Here is a 20,670-nt window from a genome sequence, read left to right as displayed (position 1 = left end):
TAATCAATATTAACTAATGTAACACCATCCGATCACGACCTACCATTGTCGACTCAGTTTCCGTAGTGTAGTGGTTATCACGTTCGCCTCACACGCGAAAGGTCCCCGGTTCGAAACCGGGCGGAAACACTTATTCTTTGTTTTCACTTGCTTTACAAGTGACGTCACCGTTAGCTCGTCACTAAGGCTGCTAGCTTGTAACACATGTCATCCGTTAACAGGCAAAAAAAAAAGGTGATCTTAGTTATAGTGGTTGAACGAGCCTGTGTCAGTACATTTATAAAACATCATAAAGCTGCTATCACATGTAGCTTAGTCATATTAGCTCGTGATTAAGGCCACTATGAGCCCGAATTAGTGCAGTTCGCCCTCATGAAGACCAGCCAACAGCAAGTAGCATGTAGCATGTAGCATGTAGCCTAGCTCCTAAGCTGGAGCTAACCAAGTATTGTTCAGCTTAGACCAGCCAGTCCGCTGTCTGTCTTCCAAAGGCACAATCAGTTTCCGTAGTGTAGTGGTTATCACGTTCGCCTAACACGCGAAAGGTCCCCGGTTCGAGACCGGGCGGAAACAGATGTTTTTCTCCTGGAGCTCATCAGAGGTTTCAAGTCCCATCTGGGGTGATTAACAGCAGATTGGGACAGCGGAAGAAGCTGGGCCCATAACCCAGAGGTCAATATATCCAAACTATCCTCTGCTAGCAATGTTTTACCAGGATGTGATTGTCTGAAAATCTTTCACAAAGAGGGACTACAGCTGTTTAACACAGCACCTCCTTCAGTTGATAAATAAGGGACTGTTCTCTTAAACCAGGGATATGGGTTCAAGTCCCATCTGGTGTGATTAAGAGCAGAGTGGCGCAGCGGAAGCGTGCTGGGCCCATAACCCAGAGGTCGATAGATCGAAACTATCCTCTGCTAACAATTTCTTTGCCAGGATGTGATTGTCACTAAATATTTCACAAAGAGAGACTACAGCTGTTTAATACAGTACCTCCTTGAGTTGGTAGATAGGCACTGTCCTGCTTGTGTTTCTTAAAGTTGTTCATTTCCAATCCAAAATGGTTTTTTTCTTTCTAACTGATTAAGGGAGCTTTCTGTTATTTAACCTCTGTGGGTTCAGCCACCTACACTTCAGTCCTAAATCTTTTCCCAGACAAGTCAATTCCCAACCACACCCAAAGTCCTGTGACTCTATAATGATTCACACAATATCAAGTTGGGTCTATGACTAGTAGCTAACCATAGCGTTCGGACCTCAACTCAGGGGACCCCAATGACCCACGAGCTGGTGGAGGTGTTAATGACCTATCGGTTTAACCCAACGACTGTCAACACAAAGACCTTAAGAGGTTAAATACCTGAAAGCCTCCAGTTAGAGGTGAACAAGCCTTTTGGATGAGAGGCAAAATGTCTACAAGAAACACAAGCAGACCAAGTTGCCTATGCACATATCACTCTATAGCGCCATGTTTTCAAGAGAAATTAGGTGGAAAAACACCTTCAATCGGGCCCCAGTGGCCTAATGGATAAGGCACTGGCCTCCTAAGCCAGGGATTGTGGGTTCAAGTCCCATCTGGGGTGGTTGAGAGCAGAGTGGCGCAGCGGAAGCGTGCTGGGCCCATAACCCAGAGGTCGATAGATCGAAACTATCCTCTGCTAACAATTATTTTGCCAGGATGTGGTTGAGGCAGTTTTATGATTGGGTGGCCGTGGTCACATGGCACCTCTCACCTCTCCTCGTTAGTATAGTGGACAGTATCTCCGCCTGTCACGCGGAAGACCGGGGTTCGATTCCCCGACGGGGAGTATAAGTCTTTAATCAATATTAACAGCCAATGACCCACGAGCTGGTGGAGGTTTCAACGACCTATCTGTTTAACCTAACCACTGTCAATTAAAAAAGGCCTAAAGAGGTTAAATACCTGAAAGCTTCAGCCTGTATGGGTTCAAGTCCCATACAGGTGGATTAAAAGCAGAGTGGCGCAGCGGATGCGCGCTGGGCCCATAACCCAGAGATAATTTCCACTGCTAACAATTATTTTGCCAGGATGCGATTGAGGCAGTTTTGTTATTGGTTGGGCGTGGTCACGTGGGACCTCTCACCTCTCCTCGTTAGTATAGTGGACAGTATCTCCGCCTGTCACGCGGAAGACCGGGGTTCGATTCCCCGACGGGGAGTATAATTCTTTAACCTATTTAATCAATATTAACTAATGTAACACCATCCGATCACGACCTACCATTGTCGACTCAGTTTCCGTAGTGTAGTGGTTATCACGTTCGCCTCACACGCGAAAGGTCCCCGGTTCGAAACCGGGCGGAAACACTTATTCTTTGTTTTCACTTGCTTTACAAGTGACGTCACCGTTAGCTCGTCACTAAGGCTGCTAGCTTGTAACACATGTCATCCGTTAACAGGCAAAAAAAAAAGGTGATCTTAGTTATAGTGGTTGAACGAGCCTGTGTCAGTACATTTATAAAACATCATAAAGCTGCTATCACATGTAGCTTAGTCATATTAGCTCGTGATTAAGGCCACTATGAGCCCGAATTAGTGCAGTTCGCCCTCATGAAGACCAGCCAACAGCAAGTAGCATGTAGCATGTAGCCTAGCTCCTAAGCTGGAGCTAACCAAGTATTGTTCAGCTTAGACCAGCCAGTCCGCTGTCTGTCTTCCAAAGGCACAATCAGTTTCCGTAGTGTAGTGGTTATCACGTTCGCCTAACACGCGAAAGGTCCCCGGTTCGAGACCGGGCGGAAACAGATGTTTTTCTCCTGGAGCTCATCAGAGGTTTCAAGTCCCATCTGGGGTGATTAACAGCAGATTGGGACAGCAGAAGAAGCTGGGCCCATAACCCAGAGGTCAATATATCCAAACTATCCTCTGCTAGCAATGTTTTACCAGGATGTGATTGTCTGAAAATCTTTCACAAAGAGGGACTACAGCTGTTTAACACAGCACCTCCTTCAGTTGATAAATAAGGGACTGTTCTCTTAAACCAGGGATATGGGTTCAAGTCCCATCTGGTGTGATTAAGAGCAGAGTGGCGCAGCGGAAGCGTGCTGGGCCCATAACCCAGAGGTCGATAGATCGAAACTGTCCTCTGCTAACAATTTCTTTGCCAGGATGTGATTGTCACTAAATATTTCACAAAGAGAGACTACAGCTGTTTAATACAGTACCTCCTTGAGTTGGTAGATAGGCACTGTCCTGCTTGTGTTTCTTAAAGTTGTTCATTTCCAATCCAAAATGGTTATTTTCTTTCTAACTGATTAAGGGAGCTTTCTGTTATTTAACCTCTGTGGGTTCAGCCACCTACACTTCAGTCCTAAATCTTTGCCCAGACAAGTCAATTCCCAACCACACCCAAAGTCCTGTGACTCTATAATGATTCACACAATATCAAGTTGGGTCTATGACTAGTAGCTAACCATAGCGTTCGGACCTCAACTCAGGGGACCCCAATGACCCACGAGCTGGTGGAGGTGTTAATGACCTATCGGTTTAACCCAACGACTGTCAACACAAAGACCTTAAGAGGTTAAATACCTGAAAGCCTCCAGTTAGAGGTGAACAAGCCTTTTGGATGAGAGGCAAAATGTCTACAAGAAACACAAGCAGACCAAGTTGCCTATGCACATATCACTCTATAGCGCCATGTTTTCAAGAGAAATTAGGTGGAAAAACACCTTCGATCGGGCCCCAGTGGCCTAATGGATAAGGCACTGGCCTCCTAAGCCAGGGATTGTGGGTTCAAGTCCCATCTGGGGTGGTTGAGAGCAGAGTGGCGCAGCGGAAGCGTGCTGGGCCCATAACCCAGAGGTCGATAGATCGAAACTATCCTCTGCTAACAATTATTTTGCCAGGATGTGGTTGAGGCAGTTTTATGATTGGGTGGCCGTGGTCACATGGCACCTCTCACCTCTCCTCGTTAGTATAGTGGACAGTATCTCCGCCTGTCACGCGGAAGACCGGGGTTCGATTCCCCGACGGGGAGTATAAGTCTTTAATCAATATTAACACCCAATGACCCACGAGCTGGTGGAGGTTTCAACGACCTATCTGTTTAACCTAACCACTGTCAATTAAAAAAGGCCTAAAGAGGTTAAATACCTGAAAGCTTCAGCCTGTATGGGTTCAAGTCCCATACAGGTGGATTAAAAGCAGAGTGGCGCAGCGGATGCGCGCTGGGCCCATAACCCAGAGATAATTTCCACTGCTAACAATTATTTTGCCAGGATGCGATTGAGGCAGTTTTGTTATTGGTTGGGCGTGGTCACGTGGGACCTCTCACCTCTCCTCGTTAGTATAGTGGACAGTATCTCCGCCTGTCACGCGGAAGACCGGGGTTCGATTCCCCGACGGGGAGTATAATTCTTTAACCTATTTAATCAATATTAACTAATGTAACACCATCCGATCACGACCTACCATTGTCGACTCAGTTTCCGTAGTGTAGTGGTTATCACGTTCGCCTCACACGCGAAAGGTCCCCGGTTCGAAACCGGGCGGAAACACTTATTCTTTGTTTTCACTTGCTTTACAAGTGACGTCACCGTTAGCTCGTCACTAAGGCTGCTAGCTTGTAACACATGTCATCCGTTAACAGGCAAAAAAAAAAGGTGATCTTAGTTATAGTGGTTGAACGAGCCTGTGTCAGTACATTTATAAAACATCATAAAGCTGCTATCACATGTAGCTTAGTCATATTAGCTCGTGATTAAGGCCACTATGAGCCCGAATTAGTGCAGTTCGCCCTCATGAAGACCAGCCAACAGCAAGTAGCATGTAGCATGTAGCATGTAGCCTAGCTCCTAAGCTGGAGCTAACCAAGTATTGTTCAGCTTAGACCAGCCAGTCCGCTGTCTGTCTTCCAAAGGCACAATCAGTTTCCGTAGTGTAGTGGTTATCACGTTCGCCTAACACGCGAAAGGTCCCCGGTTCGAGACCGGGCGGAAACAGATGTTTTTCTCCTGGAGCTCATCAGAGGTTTCAAGTCCCATCTGGGGTGATTAACAGCAGATTGGGACAGCGGAAGAAGCTGGGCCCATAACCCAGAGGTCAATATATCCAAACTATCCTCTGCTAGCAATGTTTTACCAGGATGTGATTGTCTGAAAATCTTTCACAAAGAGGGACTACAGCTGTTTAACACAGCACCTCCTTCAGTTGATAAATAAGGGACTGTTCTCTTAAACCAGGGATATGGGTTCAAGTCCCATCTGGTGTGATTAAGAGCAGAGTGGCGCAGCGGAAGCGTGCTGGGCCCATAACCCAGAGGTCGATAGATCGAAACTATCCTCTGCTAACAATTTCTTTGCCAGGATGTGATTGTCACTAAATATTTCACAAAGAGAGACTACAGCTGTTTAATACAGTACCTCCTTGAGTTGGTAGATAGGCACTGTCCTGCTTGTGTTTCTTAAAGTTGTTCATTTCCAATCCAAAATGGTTTTTTTCTTTCTAACTGATTAAGGGAGCTTTCTGTTATTTAACCTCTGTGGGTTCAGCCACCTACACTTCAGTCCTAAATCTTTTCCCAGACAAGTCAATTCCCAACCACACCCAAAGTCCTGTGACTCTATAATGATTCACACAATATCAAGTTGGGTCTATGACTAGTAGCTAACCATAGCGTTCGGACCTCAACTCAGGGGACCCCAATGACCCACGAGCTGGTGGAGGTGTTAATGACCTATCGGTTTAACCCAACGACTGTCAACACAAAGACCTTAAGAGGTTAAATACCTGAAAGCCTCCAGTTAGAGGTGAACAAGCCTTTTGGATGAGAGGCAAAATGTCTACAAGAAACACAAGCAGACCAAGTTGCCTATGCACATATCACTCTATAGCGCCATGTTTTCAAGAGAAATTAGGTGGAAAAACACCTTCAATCGGGCCCCAGTGGCCTAATGGATAAGGCACTGGCCTCCTAAGCCAGGGATTGTGGGTTCAAGTCCCATCTGGGGTGGTTGAGAGCAGAGTGGCGCAGCGGAAGCGTGCTGGGCCCATAACCCAGAGGTCGATAGATCGAAACTATCCTCTGCTAACAATTATTTTGCCAGGATGTGGTTGAGGCAGTTTTATGATTGGGTGGCCGTGGTCACATGGCACCTCTCACCTCTCCTCGTTAGTATAGTGGACAGTATCTCCGCCTGTCACGCGGAAGACCGGGGTTCGATTCCCCGACGGGGAGTATAAGTCTTTAATCAATATTAACAGCCAATGACCCACGAGCTGGTGGAGGTTTCAACGACCTATCTGTTTAACCTAACCACTGTCAATTAAAAAAGGCCTAAAGAGGTTAAATACCTGAAAGCTTCAGCCTGTATGGGTTCAAGTCCCATACAGGTGGATTAAAAGCAGAGTGGCGCAGCGGATGCGCGCTGGGCCCATAACCCAGAGATAATTTCCACTGCTAACAATTATTTTGCCAGGATGCGATTGAGGCAGTTTTGTTATTGGTTGGGCGTGGTCACGTGGGACCTCTCACCTCTCCTCGTTAGTATAGTGGACAGTATCTCCGCCTGTCACGCGGAAGACCGGGGTTCGATTCCCCGACGGGGAGTATAATTCTTTAACCTATTTAATCAATATTAACTAATGTAACACCATCCGATCACGACCTACCATTGTCGACTCAGTTTCCGTAGTGTAGTGGTTATCACGTTCGCCTCACACGCGAAAGGTCCCCGGTTCGAAACCGGGCGGAAACACTTATTCTTTGTTTTCACTTGCTTTACAAGTGACGTCACCGTTAGCTCGTCACTAAGGCTGCTAGCTTGTAACACATGTCATCCGTTAACAGGCAAAAAAAAAAGGTGATCTTAGTTATAGTGGTTGAACGAGCCTGTGTCAGTACATTTATAAAACATCATAAAGCTGCTATCACATGTAGCTTAGTCATATTAGCTCGTGATTAAGGCCACTATGAGCCCGAATTAGTGCAGTTCGCCCTCATGAAGACCAGCCAACAGCAAGTAGCATGTAGCATGTAGCCTAGCTCCTAAGCTGGAGCTAACCAAGTATTGTTCAGCTTAGACCAGCCAGTCCGCTGTCTGTCTTCCAAAGGCACAATCAGTTTCCGTAGTGTAGTGGTTATCACGTTCGCCTAACACGCGAAAGGTCCCCGGTTCGAGACCGGGCGGAAACAGATGTTTTTCTCCTGGAGCTCATCAGAGGTTTCAAGTCCCATCTGGGGTGATTAACAGCAGATTGGGACAGCAGAATAAGCTGGGCCCATAACCCAGAGGTCAATATATCCAAACTATCCTCTGCTAGCAATGTTTTACCAGGATGTGATTGTCTGAAAATCTTTCACAAAGAGGGACTACAGCTGTTTAACACAGCACCTCCTTCAGTTGATAAATAAGGGACTGTTCTCTTAAACCAGGGATATGGGTTCAAGTCCCATCTGGTGTGATTAAGAGCAGAGTGGCGCAGCGGAAGCGTGCTGGGCCCATAACCCAGAGGTCGATAGATCGAAACTGTCCTCTGCTAACAATTTCTTTGCCAGGATGTGATTGTCACTAAATATTTCACAAAGAGAGACTACAGCTGTTTAATACAGTACCTCCTTGAGTTGGTAGATAGGCACTGTCCTGCTTGTGTTTCTTAAAGTTGTTCATTTCCAATCCAAAATGGTTATTTTCTTTCTAACTGATTAAGGGAGCTTTCTGTTATTTAACCTCTGTGGGTTCAGCCACCTACACTTCAGTCCTAAATCTTTGCCCAGACAAGTCAATTCCCAACCACACCCAAAGTCCTGTGACTCTATAATGATTCACACAATATCAAGTTGGGTCTATGACTAGTAGCTAACCATAGCGTTCGGACCTCAACTCAGGGGACCCCAATGACCCACGAGCTGGTGGAGGTGTTAATGACCTATCGGTTTAACCCAACGACTGTCAACACAAAGACCTTAAGAGGTTAAATACCTGAAAGCCTCCAGTTAGAGGTGAACAAGCCTTTTGGATGAGAGGCAAAATGTCTACAAGAAACACAAGCAGACCAAGTTGCCTATGCACATATCACTCTATAGCGCCATGTTTTCAAGAGAAATTAGGTGGAAAAACACCTTCGATCGGGCCCCAGTGGCCTAATGGATAAGGCACTGGCCTCCTAAGCCAGGGATTGTGGGTTCAAGTCCCATCTGGGGTGGTTGAGAGCAGAGTGGCGCAGCGGAAGCGTGCTGGGCCCATAACCCAGAGGTCGATAGATCGAAACTATCCTCTGCTAACAATTATTTTGCCAGGATGTGGTTGAGGCAGTTTTATGATTGGGTGGCCGTGGTCACATGGCACCTCTCACCTCTCCTCGTTAGTATAGTGGACAGTATCTCCGCCTGTCACGCGGAAGACCGGGGTTCGATTCCCCGACGGGGAGTATAATTCTTTAACCTATTTAATCAATATTAACTAATGTAACACCATCCGATCACGACCTACCATTGTCGACTCAGTTTCCGTAGTGTAGTGGTTATCACGTTCGCCTCACACGCGAAAGGTCCCCGGTTCGAAACCGGGCGGAAACACTTATTCTTTGTTTTCACTTGCTTTACAAGTGACGTCACCGTTAGCTCGTCACTAAGGCTGCTAGCTTGTAACATATGTCATCCGTTAACAGGCAAAAAAAAGGTGATCTTAGTTATAGTGGTTGAACGAGCCTGTGTCAGTACATTTATAAAACATCATAAAGCTGCTATCACATGTAGCTTAGTCATATTAGCTCGTGATTAAGGCCACTATGAGCCCGAATTAGTGCAGTTCGCCCTCATGAAGACCAGCCAACAGCAAGTAGCATGTAGCATGTAGCATGTAGCCTAGCTCCTAAGCTGGAGCTAACCAAGTATTGTTCAGCTTAGACCAGCCAGTCCGCTGTCTGTCTTCCAAAGGCACAATCAGTTTCCGTAGTGTAGTGGTTATCACGTTCGCCTAACACGCGAAAGGTCCCCGGTTCGAGACCGGGCGGAAACAGATGTTTTTCTCCTGGAGCTCATCAGAGGTTTCAAGTCCCATCTGGGGTGATTAACAGCAGATTGGGACAGCGGAACAAGCTGGGCCCATAACCCAGAGGTCAATATATCCAAACTATCCTCTGCTAGCAATGTTTTACCAGGATGTGATTGTCTGAAATCTTTCACAAAGTGGGACTACAGCTGTTTAACATAGCACCTCCTTCAGTTGATAAATAAGGGGGGGATTAAGAGCCGAGTGGCGCAGCGGAAGCATGCTGGGCCCATAACCCAGAGGTTGATGGTCCGACATTTTTCATCACTATTTCACTGTTTCAATGCTCCAGTCAAATCAATTAGATGTTTTTCTGCAGTACAGCTTTATATATTCGCACCTTTATCAAAATTGGCTGAAATAATTCACTTAAATGTCAGTCTCAGCCATTTTTACTATTAATTATTATTAATTATTTTTATTGGAAACAACACGAATCTCCCCCAGGGAGTGAGAAAGAGGACACACATGCCAGCACACACACAGAAATAATGATGGCTAGGAGTTCAGCATAAACTCAATATTCATCACACATGTTTGGTTCTCTTTCCAAAGATGAGCATACAGGCCCCATAGAAATACACACACACACACAAAAACTGTGGTTCAAAGAAATGAGGAGTCGCCTCAGCACAACACAGAAAAAAAAGAATGAGGTGAACAGGGATCATGTATGTGCGAACATGTATGCTTATGCCCTCAACATGATGTCAAAACAAACAATAACACACACAATACACTTTCATCCGCTTCATACGTACAATCACAAACGTGCAACCACACATAAATACAGGCTCAAAAACAGAAAAACCCATACGCATAGCTACTCAAGTAGCTCTGCACATTTTCACATTCACATTTGATTAGAGCTAAATTTCCACCTGGGACAATCTAACAAGGATTATCATCTCCCTCACTCTGTAAATTCTAGGTCATGATTGGTCGAATCCAGCCTCATCACATCTACTTCACAGACCCTTTGTGTTTCAGCTTATGTAAGCACATGTAATCAGTTGGTTTCTTACTCTATTGTGCCTCTGGGACACGTGATAAAGGGACTTGAGTTTATCTTGTCGTAACTAAAGGTCTGGATGCCTCATAAAACACTTTAACTTCAGAGGAGATTCACCGTAAATAAAGCTAAAAAAGGCAAAAGACTGAATCTCAAATCTTGTTTGAATCAAATATTTGCAGATATCTTCTTTCCCATTACTTTTTGAATGTTGTGTTTGTTGTACCTTGACAACAAAACGTCTATCATGGGACGAAGTTCTACCCTATTTGGAGGAGCAGACTGCTTGTGGACAACTCAGAGTGTGTCAATACAGTGTCAGTCACACAACATCATGTTCTAATCTTCTACAGTGAGGCAAACTCCAGCCAATTTCTGCTCCCACAAGGTTAAACCTAATGCCAACAACCATTAGAACTTGTGTTAGGCCACTGCACCCTTTAGGAGGACCCGTCGACTCAAATTGCTCTAATAGACATAGACACCTTATTTCAAAACCTGAGGGGGCATTTGTGTTGTCCAGAAGTACTTTTGTGACATGGAAGCTGCCTTTGGGTGAAAAGCTTAATTGTAATTAAAAGCTTTGCAGCTGCTGTGCAGAAACATTGCTACTTTTATCGTGGATTTCAGCCGATTAAGATCTGCCAGGGAAGTTGTGAATTGAATTCATATATATTACGAGGATCTTGTTTCAACCCCAGGTTCGCTTATTTGAAAGAGAAAGAAGTAGGTAATGCTAAAATTACTGCCTAAGTTAGGTTAGTAAACCTTGACTAACACAAGCCATTTGATTAAATGGTTAGACTTCAACCAACTGTCCTTTCTGTATTTGGCTGCACTGTTTCCCTGTGCAATACAATCTTATTAACGACATTTCATGTGCACTGACCTTTAGCTTTATTTCTATAGGAATTAATTGACATACTATAATCTGGCTAAACTGTCTGAGCAACCTTTAGAGCGTCTTAAGTAACACACAACCAAACCTCAACTAATTTTACAACTGTGTTACAGAGTCAAAACAACTCTAATTAAACCATCTCACACCAGAACTCCAGAAATCCCGGCAGCCCAGGGCTAAAGGCAAGACTGTGATGATGTTTAAGAGAGCTGTGGGGAGAAGTGGGGGAGGCAAGTGGAGGTGCAGAGAAGAGAAAGGTATTTTGTTCACCAAATAATGAACAACAGTATATGGGCATTAACAGGAGAGGTAAGAAAGAAAGTGAAAAATGAGAAGCAATGTGTGATTCCCGTCACCTCTGTGTGTGGGTGTGTGTCTGTATGTGTTTGTGGTTGCACGTGCATACGTTTGTGTGTGAGTGAGAAGAGCAGCAGATGTTTTAGACATTGAGAGCAAAGAAGGCTTGAATACCAAAAACCGAAGAAGATAAAATGTTAAAATAAATGTTGCCTCTTACCGGAGTGTGTGAACTGCAGTCTTGGCTGAGATGCTCTCCATGCCTCCGTTAAGGTGGACCCGAGGTGGGCGAGCAGAACCGCCGCTACAGGCAAAAACATCCTTTCTCCTCACAAGCAAAAACAAACAGTCCGAGTGTGAGCCCAATCCTACAAATTCAGGCTACCAACGAGTGCACAGGCAGTTCCCGTCAAAATCTCAGTGTTGCATCCGGGGCAGTGGTGAATCAAAAGTTGCATCTACACAGATATTCACATAAATGCACACTCAGTCCAAAGAGTTGCACTCTTAAAAACACAATTTGAATCTAACTAGAGTCCAAGTTACAAAGATGCTGGATCCAAACACTCTCACAGTCCAAGTGTGTCAGGCTTGAGTAAGTCCAGATCCTTCAAATAATTCACCACTCCTTCTAGGAAGGTAACAGCAGCACTCACACACACAAGTTTGCCAGTTTATATTTTTTGAAGGTGTGCGTGTGTGTGTGGGCTTCAGAGATGGAGGGGGAAATGTATTCCAAGAAAAAACTAAGTCGTCTCTCCGCTGCCTCCTCACAGCTTGACAGCTCTCTTCTGTTCTGTCTCTCGTCCCAGCTCCTCTCTACATGTGACTGCTCTCTCTCACTCTCTCTCTCTCTCGCTCTCTCTCTCTCTCTCTCTCTCTCTCTCTCTCTCTCTCTCTCTTTCTCTGGGAGGCGGAGGGAGCGAGATCTCAGATCATTGTGGCCACCGTGCGCACACAAACAAACACAGAACGCATGCACGTCTATTCACTCCTCCGAGAAAAAACCTAGTTAAAGTGGAAATGAAAGAGACAAATGAGCTTTCATCTTTGTTTCCATTTTACTCACTCAAACTCTTTTTTCACTCTTTCCTTTAGCCTGTCGCCTCACTCTCTTTTTCTTTCCGCGACTTCCTTTCTATCTTTATAATTTATAACACTTTAACAAAAGACTCACACACAATGAAACAAACTAAGTGAGCAGGAAAAAAAACCTGATCAGGAAGAATTAATTAACGAGAGAGAGAGAGACAAATAACAATCAAAGAAAAACTACAGTTTGTGTTTACATTCATACACATTACACATGTATAAGTATAAGCTGTATTGTCCAGTTGAAAATACATGTTTTCAGGTAGATCGGAGCTCAGGTGCCCAACCACAAACACTTACCACAGACTGGCCATAAGCGAAGCCACTACGTCCCTACATCAACACCGTGTGCATGTTGGTATATAGAGATATAGTCCGGGGCTAAGCCATGAAGTAAATTAAGATCAGGAGTAAAAGAAGGATCTCACAAACAACTCCAAAACAAACGTCTTAAGTCTCCTTCCTCCCTCTCATTATTCTCTCCATTTCCACTCCTAACCCAAATGCAATCATTAAAGCTGTGCCTTCTCCAGTGCTCTGTTGTTTTCATTAGATGCCGGCTCACTGGGGCACAGCAGCGCCGGCTCAATTTTTCACCAGCTCAAGTTCAATCACAGGCTAGTGGGGACAATTTATTCATTCTCCGGGATAAATAATGAATTTAGGTTGTGTGCAAATGAACAAGTATATGATCCCTCCAAGGATTTCTCATTCGTAAATAAATTATTCTCCACATTTGTTTGTTATTGTACAAATAGTGCTTTTTTTTTTAATACAACCCAGGGGTTTAATTACATTATTAGATGTACTGTAACCTGCGATGTTACGATGTCCTGCTTGAATGACCTGAAACGTTTACATTAAACGATTATGTAAGTAATCATTTTAAGTAGTAGTATCATCTTTAATACTTATCTCTTACTACTAGAGCGTCTCTCTTTAAGACAAACTTGGATCCTCTAGGATCATCTTTAACCAGGCAGTGCAGGTTGCAACGGGACCTTGTTCACCTTCTACACATCAAGGTCAGGTCATGTACTGATTTTATACAATCTAGTGACACGAAATACATCAAATCCATTGCAGGAATTTACCACATAACACCAAGCAAAACGTGTGCATTTAAAGCTGCAAATGTAAATATTTCATATTAATACTAGAGCTCACATGTGTGTTTTATCAGTTGGCTATGAGACAGTTAAAAACAACTTAATTTAATGCAGACTGCTCCGTGGAAATGTACTGAGCCTGCCCTGCCATTATTCAACAAGGATTGAAAGGTTCAGACAATGTTAAGTCTAAGAACAGAAGTTCTTCAAAATAAAGTTATTTTATGTTTCCTGTTCAAAATAGGAGATGTGATTAGGAAAAACTGACCGAGAAGTGCAAAGGTTGAAACTGCAAAAAACTGTGATGTATTGGATTTTTGCAATAACACTACAGTCATCATTTGAACATGTGAGTTGATGAGTCACTGTTTGCTGACTCATGATGCATGTTTTATAATCACATGGTTGTTAGTGACTAGTCATTTGATCTGTCCAGGGTTTCTGCAGGTTTAAACAATTTCACTTTAAAGTTTTAAGATGTATGTCAAGTATGACTGTGACAGACAGAACAGACCCAGAATAACTTTAACTTCTCCATAATTGAGGATAATGTGTTGTAACTAAGATGAGAATAACTCTTCAAATGCCACGATAGCATACAAGCTGCAGAGAAGCTGAGTGTAGTGAATTATGATCAGCGCAGTATCAGCAGACTGTTGGTTATTAGTTCATGTTGGTCTTGTTAGTAGTTTTAATTACAGTGATTTAATAGCTGAATCCTTAGAAAGAACTAGAATAAACACAAGACACTACAAACTATGAATAATGCCAAAATATTTCTTTGAAAAAATATAATTTCAAAGCATTATCCAATTAAATGTTATATGTATTTAGCCAACTCACAACATACATTATTTCAAGGGACTTATGATGGAAGGCATTGCATTAAACATAATTTAGACCTCGCTTAAAGTCTTTAAGACTTGGTATTTAATATATTGCCATAGTTAAGGTTTTTTAAGACCTAAAATCAGACGATTCAATCTTAGACGTTTTCAGACCCCACTGACAACTCGTCAGTCAGAGCCAAACAAAAATGGTTCTCAAGCATTTTCAAAGTCTTTACCTCAGACGTAGGTTCTTGCTGGAGGTTGGGTCTATGGACATCCCATCTCTGAGGAGAAGAGAAAATGGAGGATACAGAGGCATCACACATAGATCGAGCACCTTGTTGTGAGTTTCAGAAACTGAAAAATATCCCTTCCATCTTGACTTTAGTAGGGACCTCGTAAACTCTGGGGTCATTAAGACAGGAAAATCACAAGCTTGAGGCCAAATGTGCCTGATGAGTCGGCTCGTTAATTACAACTAATGACCTCCCAGCAAGCTGCAACAAAAAGCCTCTGATTTCTCTTTTCACGAGCCATGTCAATTAGTTAAATAGAGTGTGCACTGTGGCTGCTGAGATCATTACTGCTCTCAGATCCCGCCGCTGCCATTCTCCATCAAGTGAACACACACCCATTAACACACGCACATTCCCTGTGTTTCATGAGCTGAGTGAGGAGGATGCCTAATTTAATGAGCACTGGTCTGGTTCATCTTTTTGTTCTTATTGTTAAGTCTCATGAGGTTGTGCCCTCTTTTCTTTTCAAGCTGATATGAAGCCTAATGTGGCACTAATTCACTGTGTGTTTGATAATCAGCGTCTGTCTGGATGTGTGGAGCAAGAGAGGGACAGCTGTTACTGGGATTCTACACGGTTCCTGTAGTTTTCAATAAAAACTAAGGAAATTAAAAAGCACCAGTGGGGTTGGTTGTTGGCATGAACACCTGCTCCTCCTCACCTTTAAAAACGCTTAAAACGTCACACTTAGGAGTTTAAATAGGCCATGATGGAGCTACTTGTTTACTCTTGAAGTAATGTAAAGTAACAGTTGAAGTTGTATCATTGTTCTATATCGTTTATTCTGTTTGACAAATCGCTATTTGCCACATTAAGTTCACTGCAAATAGACAGAAAACTCCTTTAAAAACTCAGGAAACAGGCATGATAGGGATGGATGCTCTGTGAAGCTGTCAGCTATGTACAGGGCTGCTTATGTGAGGCTTTACTGATTCATACGGTGTATATACTGTGTCACAGGTGCTGAGTGAGGGAGACATACGGGGAAATACTAAATCCTTTATCCTAAATCCATTATCAAAAGGAGGAAAGAAAAGACCAAGAGAATCTTACCATCGTGTATCTTTGGTACTGGACTAAAGAAACTTTCGGCAGGACTTCGGCGATGCGCTTCTCTCTTCTCTGAGACTGTGCTGCCATCTCACGTTTATCCCGCTGTTTGCCTGATTCACTGAAATACCGCGAGACTGTGGTAAACTAATGAGACTTGGTTCCTACACAAATTAGACAGCGTGGATTTGGCCTGTTTTTACTTAAAGCAGAAAAAAGAAACATGTATCCTCAAACAACAAATCAAGACACCGTTCAAAAATCAATGTGGGTGAATTCAATGGGTTTGTTGTAATAACATACTTACGCCGCTAGGGGTCAGTGTACGGTTGTGGTAATTTCAATTTACTGGGGAAAAGACGGACATACTGTAGATTACATATAGAAAGTCCTTCAAGGCCATTTTATAAATATAAATGTATAGAAAGTAATTAAAGTTAAATGCATTTATAATATTCCTAGGACATACATTTGTACAATTATTTCAATTAACATTGTAATCAGCAAATTGCTTTTTGCTGTATTACCAAAATAAATAAAGCAGTCAAATAGAATCCGAGCCTTCGATGTGACTTGATTTGAGTGTAATTTTCATTTTTCTAAAACTGACCAATCAGATTCCCAGAGGACGGTTTGAATTTAAATTCTAGCAGTGTGGTGGAGGGAGTGGGTTGACCGTCCTGCGCGCCCACGTTGTGATGTGTTGGAACCTTTCGTGTGGGGGCGCGGCTGCTCGGGAGCGCGCCCGGTGCCGAGTGGCAGTGGATCTACTGTAAAATGAGGCATGCACACTGTTGGTGAGCTTCCCCCGTGAGATGCAGGGGGTAAATAATCGGTATGTTTTTATTATAGACACAAACCAGCAGGTTTTGTTTCCTTTTGTTGTGAGAGTAAATGTGTCATGAAGATAAACTCTTGTTCCACCAGAGAAACAAGAAACACAGATAACGTGGGTCTCTGGGCGTTTCAGTTCGTTTCGGTGCAGGCAGGCTATAAATACAACTTTGGGAAACAACAGATCGGGTGGGTGTTTGTGTGAGTCACGATCTTGGGGCAATCCTTGTCATGGCCCTCAAGTCATAACAAAAAAATACACCCCAGACAGGGACCGAGCAGTAAGACCAGTCAAAAGGCATCACCGGAGATCGTCTAATGGACAGATGAAGAACACAGTGGTTAGAATGCATCAGAGCCACCTCACGAAGGAGCGACAGTGGGACGAATGTGTGGATTCAGGGTTTTTCAGTCAATCTTTGACGTTTAATGTTCAACTAGTTTCCCAGTCTTATCACACATGCAAGCACTACAAGGTACTATATGACAAACTGCCGTGGATTGTAAATCCCGATTCCCCTGGTCCGAAAAAATCCACTAAGATCTGGTTATCATCTGCAATGGGAATCGATACAATCATCATGCACTCCCAGCTCAAATAACTCTAGAGTCTACACAGGCAGTTACCCACTTTTATACCCATTAGTTTTGGTCTTTCACCATATACCTGCGCTTAAAGATATATACCTGATAATTTAATGGTGTACAGGATCAGGCATGTGTTTGCTAGCTCGGGATTACTATAATGCATATACACTGCTTTCCTCAGTTGTTGTTTTTATCCAACAAACGTCCAATTATACGTAATTACTTGGTCAGCTATGTGCTTCTCTGTAACATATGGGATTATACATGTAGTAGCCCTGCTTTGATGGTGGCAGCCCACAGAGTATGGCCTTAACAGGACTATTTCCACAGTCAGACCATAACTAGTGAGAAAATACTTTTCTACAGGAAGTGACTCACGTCTAAAATAATGGTGGGGAATTCTGCATTGAATGTACCCTGAAGGTAAGTATAGGCTGACCAATAAAGTGTATAGAAATATTGATGAAGTGACACCTACTCAAAAGTGAAGCAAACGTATGTTGATCGTCATCTGGTGCCTGGTTACCGTATTGCTTATAAACCCTGCCTCCTCCATGCTAGTAGATGGGACATGGACAAAACTAAAACAAAAAGTGCATGTCAAATACCCTTTGGGCTACTATCATCTGATTTATCACACTGGGGTTTGGTGGTTTTTGTTTCTGGTAAGTTTGTTTTTTTCTAAGTTATTCTATGATATAAAAACAGACTGGGATGACAAGTGAGTCTGACCTATGATTGGTCCAGCGCATGAATGCATGAGACCTCGCTGTCGATGCTTCATCCCCTGTCCGCTATTGCGCAGACTTCACTGCTCCAAACGCTTAAGTAGAGATATTTTAGCTTTGATTTTGGATAGTGGGAGGAAATGTCATCAATCTTTAATTACACTCCATGGGCTAAACCTTTGCCTCATCCTTAAAAGAGGCGGCCAGTCTCCCTTCAGCATTATCTAAATGTAGCCTTGGTGAGATCGTAAAGCACATTGCAATGCCAAATAAATTCAGGCCAAACATATTATCTACATCAGCCTTTAAAGGCATACAGATTTAGTTGTTGAACGCTTACAAAATTACAGTGGTTTTATGATAACTGAATTAAACAAGTGTTTCAAAGTTCAAGTTTTTATTTGTCAACAAGGGGTTAGACAACAAGAGACTGGTCAGCTCAGCAGTGCAATAGATACATTTAAATAAAAGCAAGGTAGAAAGCGCTATAACAATACAATACTAAACTTAGACTATATACATTCAAAGGTGCAAGTGCTTCCTATTTAGGAGCCATAACAAATTAATGTATCTTAACTTAGACTGAAGATCTTAATTCAAAAATGTTGAAAGAATTAAAACCTCTATGAGATAAACTTTCTGTAGTTTGTGGTACTTCAAAAACATCAGAGTGAGAGGTCCTCTCTGCTCGTCCTCGCTTCCTGCCCCTTTTTCATGCGCCTGTACATCCCGCCCCTTCACCCCTTTGCCTGTCTCCCATTGGATGGCTCTCTGCTAGTGGCTGACATCCCATTGGACAGGTCGGGTGGGCCGTGAGCTCATATTGGTTAAAAATAGTTGGGCTTGTGAGGGGCTAAAAATAGAGCGGTATATAAAGGTGGCGGTGGCGCTGAGCTGGATGCTGTTCCTCTCCGGCAGTCGAAGGAGCAGGAGAGAGTCAGAGAGACTGAGGGAGTCAAAGAGAGGGCCCGTCTCCAGGCCTCTCACTCGCTGCTGCCTCCCTCCAGCTCATTCCTCCACAAGTGTTGCACCAGACGCGCCTCTGACTCTTACATGGTGCGGGCCACCAGTCAGGGTGGAGCCGCCAGTGACGAACTTCCTTCCTTCCCTTTTCCACTCTCTGGTTTCTGTGTGGTTTCCCTCAGTAACTCACCAATCAACGTCACTGTGAGCCCAGAAGTAGCTTTTCAACCAACTAATACATAATCCCTACTGGGACTACGGCTGTAATGAAATGAAAGACCGAATTGAGCCACTGTGTAGTTTCAACCAGTTGATCCTCTCACCCAGAGCCCAGTGATGAGTTGGCTGAGGAAATTATTTTATTTTCATAACATTTGGATGTCCACTTATCAGGGTAGCAACATAGCCAACAGCAGTTATCTGACGTGTCAAAGGGATAGTTCACCCAAAAATGAAAATCCATTCATTATCTTCTCACCCCTGTGCCGATGGAGGGGTGGGTGAAGGGTTTGAGTCCATAAAACCCTTTTGGAGTTTCAGCGGTAAAGAGTGTAGAAGCTAGGGTTGCCAACCGTCCCTTGAAAAACGGAATCGTCCCGTATTTAGAAACAAAAGCACCCGTACTGTATTGAGCTGAAAAGGGACGCACTTTGTCCCGTATTACTGGGAGATTTATAAAATGGTCAGTAAAGTAAAGTACAGTTTTAAGTTAAACAAGACAGGTTTCTGTTTAAGAAGGATTCATACTTTATTCAGTTAATTTTGTTTATTATTAAAGTGAATTGCTGGATGTGTGTGTTCATGTCACTCAAAAATATGCATCTAAATCAATTCAGGATCAAATAGTTAAAAAATCGTTTCACTGACAAAAATTTGTTTTACACGCCAGGAAGGGTGAAGGCAATCGGGTCGGCCAGCCCTACCAATGAGGTGTCCCTTATTTATTTTTCAGAGAGTTGGCAACCCTAGTAGAAGCCAAATCCAATACATTTGTAGTATTTCTTCAGATGTAAATAGAAAGGCTGAAAAAAAAATCTTGAATGCCTCGATGCTACTCCTTTGGTGTCTTTCAAGAGCCGTAAGCACCGACATTAAAAAATCGACTCAAACAGCATCATTAACACCTTGTTTTGAGCCTAAATGTCAACTGTGATCCTTTTTCTGGTTACTGCTGCAGTAAGTGCAGATACTGCCAGTTTACTTTAATCATATTGAATTTAGGTGCAACGCTTTGACCACTAAATCTGAAGTGATTTGTGGACTCAAACAAATCACCCACCCCTCCATCGGCATAGTGGTGAGTAAATAATGAGTGCATTTTCATTTTTGGGTGAACTATCCCTTTAAGGCAGTGCACAGATATTCAAGTACAATGCTAGCCTGACGTTGTCAGACTCACAATGTGAGTCTGACACCACTCCATTGGGCTGTGATTATGGGGCGTGTTTCAACCGAACCAGGAAATAAAATTCCTCTTCGCTCAATTGGATAGACCTACAACCAATCAGAGCAACGTAGTATGTGACGTATGTTAAGCGACGCTGAAGCGCAGCGCCAAGCCTTAAGGCCTAATTATAGTCCTGCGACTGCAACCGCGGAAGGCCACGCAGCTGCATCGACGGATCCGTTTTGGTTTATGCTTCCTAAACGTGTTGCGCGTGTTGCAACGCAATTCACCGCCAGAACACTAGGCGGAGTAACTTTTTTTTTCGAAAACAAAACACACAAAGAAGAGACGTCTTCTTCTTCGTCGAATGTTTATTTACATCGCCACTCCGGCTCCTCATAGCCTATTTCTGGCGGACAAATCGGCCAGTCAGTGACGGGTTATACAAGTGGTCATACTTTCGGATCTCTTCTACCAAGTGCTCTTCTATTTGGTCCATATTCGTTCTTCTAAATCTTCCGTGATTTCCGCGTATTGTGGGACATGAAACCGGAAACTAGACTCCGGAC

At 43.5% G+C, this 20,670-nt stretch overlaps 1 protein-coding gene and 21 non-coding genes across 22 annotated transcripts in view; 21 read left to right on the top strand and 1 right to left on the bottom strand.

The window, feature by feature from the left end:
• The window catches only part of sema3h (sema domain, immunoglobulin domain (Ig), short basic domain, secreted, (semaphorin) 3H), a 225,444-nt gene extending 213,443 nt beyond the window's left edge, over positions 1-12,001 (bottom strand). Inside the window, exon 1 of the mRNA XM_062392739.1 lies at positions 11,445-12,001. Within this exon, the coding sequence (XP_062248723.1) occupies positions 11,445-11,544 (100 nt within the window). The 5' untranslated portion in view covers positions 11,545-12,001. The remainder of the gene's footprint in view (positions 1-11,444) is intronic.
• Positions 57-129, top strand: trnav-cac (transfer RNA valine (anticodon CAC)). Its single transcript has one exon. It is a non-coding gene; the product is annotated as a tRNA-Val (tRNA).
• On the top strand, positions 501-573 carry trnav-aac (transfer RNA valine (anticodon AAC)). Its single transcript has one exon. It is a non-coding gene; the product is annotated as a tRNA-Val (tRNA).
• trnar-ccu (transfer RNA arginine (anticodon CCU)) lies at positions 1,511-1,583 on the top strand. The gene has a single exon. It is a non-coding gene; the product is annotated as a tRNA-Arg (tRNA).
• On the top strand, positions 1,737-1,808 carry trnad-guc (transfer RNA aspartic acid (anticodon GUC)). Its single transcript has one exon. It is a non-coding gene; the product is annotated as a tRNA-Asp (tRNA).
• On the top strand, positions 2,109-2,180 carry trnad-guc (transfer RNA aspartic acid (anticodon GUC)). The gene has a single exon. It is a non-coding gene; the product is annotated as a tRNA-Asp (tRNA).
• Positions 2,256-2,328, top strand: trnav-cac (transfer RNA valine (anticodon CAC)). Its single transcript has one exon. It is a non-coding gene; the product is annotated as a tRNA-Val (tRNA).
• trnav-aac (transfer RNA valine (anticodon AAC)) lies at positions 2,693-2,765 on the top strand. The gene has a single exon. It is a non-coding gene; the product is annotated as a tRNA-Val (tRNA).
• On the top strand, positions 3,703-3,775 carry trnar-ccu (transfer RNA arginine (anticodon CCU)). The gene has a single exon. It is a non-coding gene; the product is annotated as a tRNA-Arg (tRNA).
• Positions 3,929-4,000, top strand: trnad-guc (transfer RNA aspartic acid (anticodon GUC)). Its single transcript has one exon. It is a non-coding gene; the product is annotated as a tRNA-Asp (tRNA).
• On the top strand, positions 4,301-4,372 carry trnad-guc (transfer RNA aspartic acid (anticodon GUC)). The gene has a single exon. It is a non-coding gene; the product is annotated as a tRNA-Asp (tRNA).
• On the top strand, positions 4,448-4,520 carry trnav-cac (transfer RNA valine (anticodon CAC)). The gene has a single exon. It is a non-coding gene; the product is annotated as a tRNA-Val (tRNA).
• On the top strand, positions 4,892-4,964 carry trnav-aac (transfer RNA valine (anticodon AAC)). The gene has a single exon. It is a non-coding gene; the product is annotated as a tRNA-Val (tRNA).
• On the top strand, positions 5,902-5,974 carry trnar-ccu (transfer RNA arginine (anticodon CCU)). Its single transcript has one exon. It is a non-coding gene; the product is annotated as a tRNA-Arg (tRNA).
• trnad-guc (transfer RNA aspartic acid (anticodon GUC)) lies at positions 6,128-6,199 on the top strand. The gene has a single exon. It is a non-coding gene; the product is annotated as a tRNA-Asp (tRNA).
• Positions 6,500-6,571, top strand: trnad-guc (transfer RNA aspartic acid (anticodon GUC)). Its single transcript has one exon. It is a non-coding gene; the product is annotated as a tRNA-Asp (tRNA).
• Positions 6,647-6,719, top strand: trnav-cac (transfer RNA valine (anticodon CAC)). Its single transcript has one exon. It is a non-coding gene; the product is annotated as a tRNA-Val (tRNA).
• On the top strand, positions 7,084-7,156 carry trnav-aac (transfer RNA valine (anticodon AAC)). The gene has a single exon. It is a non-coding gene; the product is annotated as a tRNA-Val (tRNA).
• Positions 8,094-8,166, top strand: trnar-ccu (transfer RNA arginine (anticodon CCU)). The gene has a single exon. It is a non-coding gene; the product is annotated as a tRNA-Arg (tRNA).
• Positions 8,320-8,391, top strand: trnad-guc (transfer RNA aspartic acid (anticodon GUC)). Its single transcript has one exon. It is a non-coding gene; the product is annotated as a tRNA-Asp (tRNA).
• Positions 8,467-8,539, top strand: trnav-cac (transfer RNA valine (anticodon CAC)). The gene has a single exon. It is a non-coding gene; the product is annotated as a tRNA-Val (tRNA).
• On the top strand, positions 8,909-8,981 carry trnav-aac (transfer RNA valine (anticodon AAC)). Its single transcript has one exon. It is a non-coding gene; the product is annotated as a tRNA-Val (tRNA).
• Positions 12,002-20,670: the final 8,669 nt, after the last annotated feature.

This window comes from Platichthys flesus, chromosome 7 (genome assembly GCF_949316205.1).
Source record: "Platichthys flesus chromosome 7, fPlaFle2.1, whole genome shotgun sequence".
NCBI lineage: Eukaryota > Metazoa > Chordata > Actinopteri > Pleuronectiformes > Pleuronectidae > Platichthys > Platichthys flesus.
This window is presented reverse-complemented; position numbering and strand designations above follow the sequence as displayed.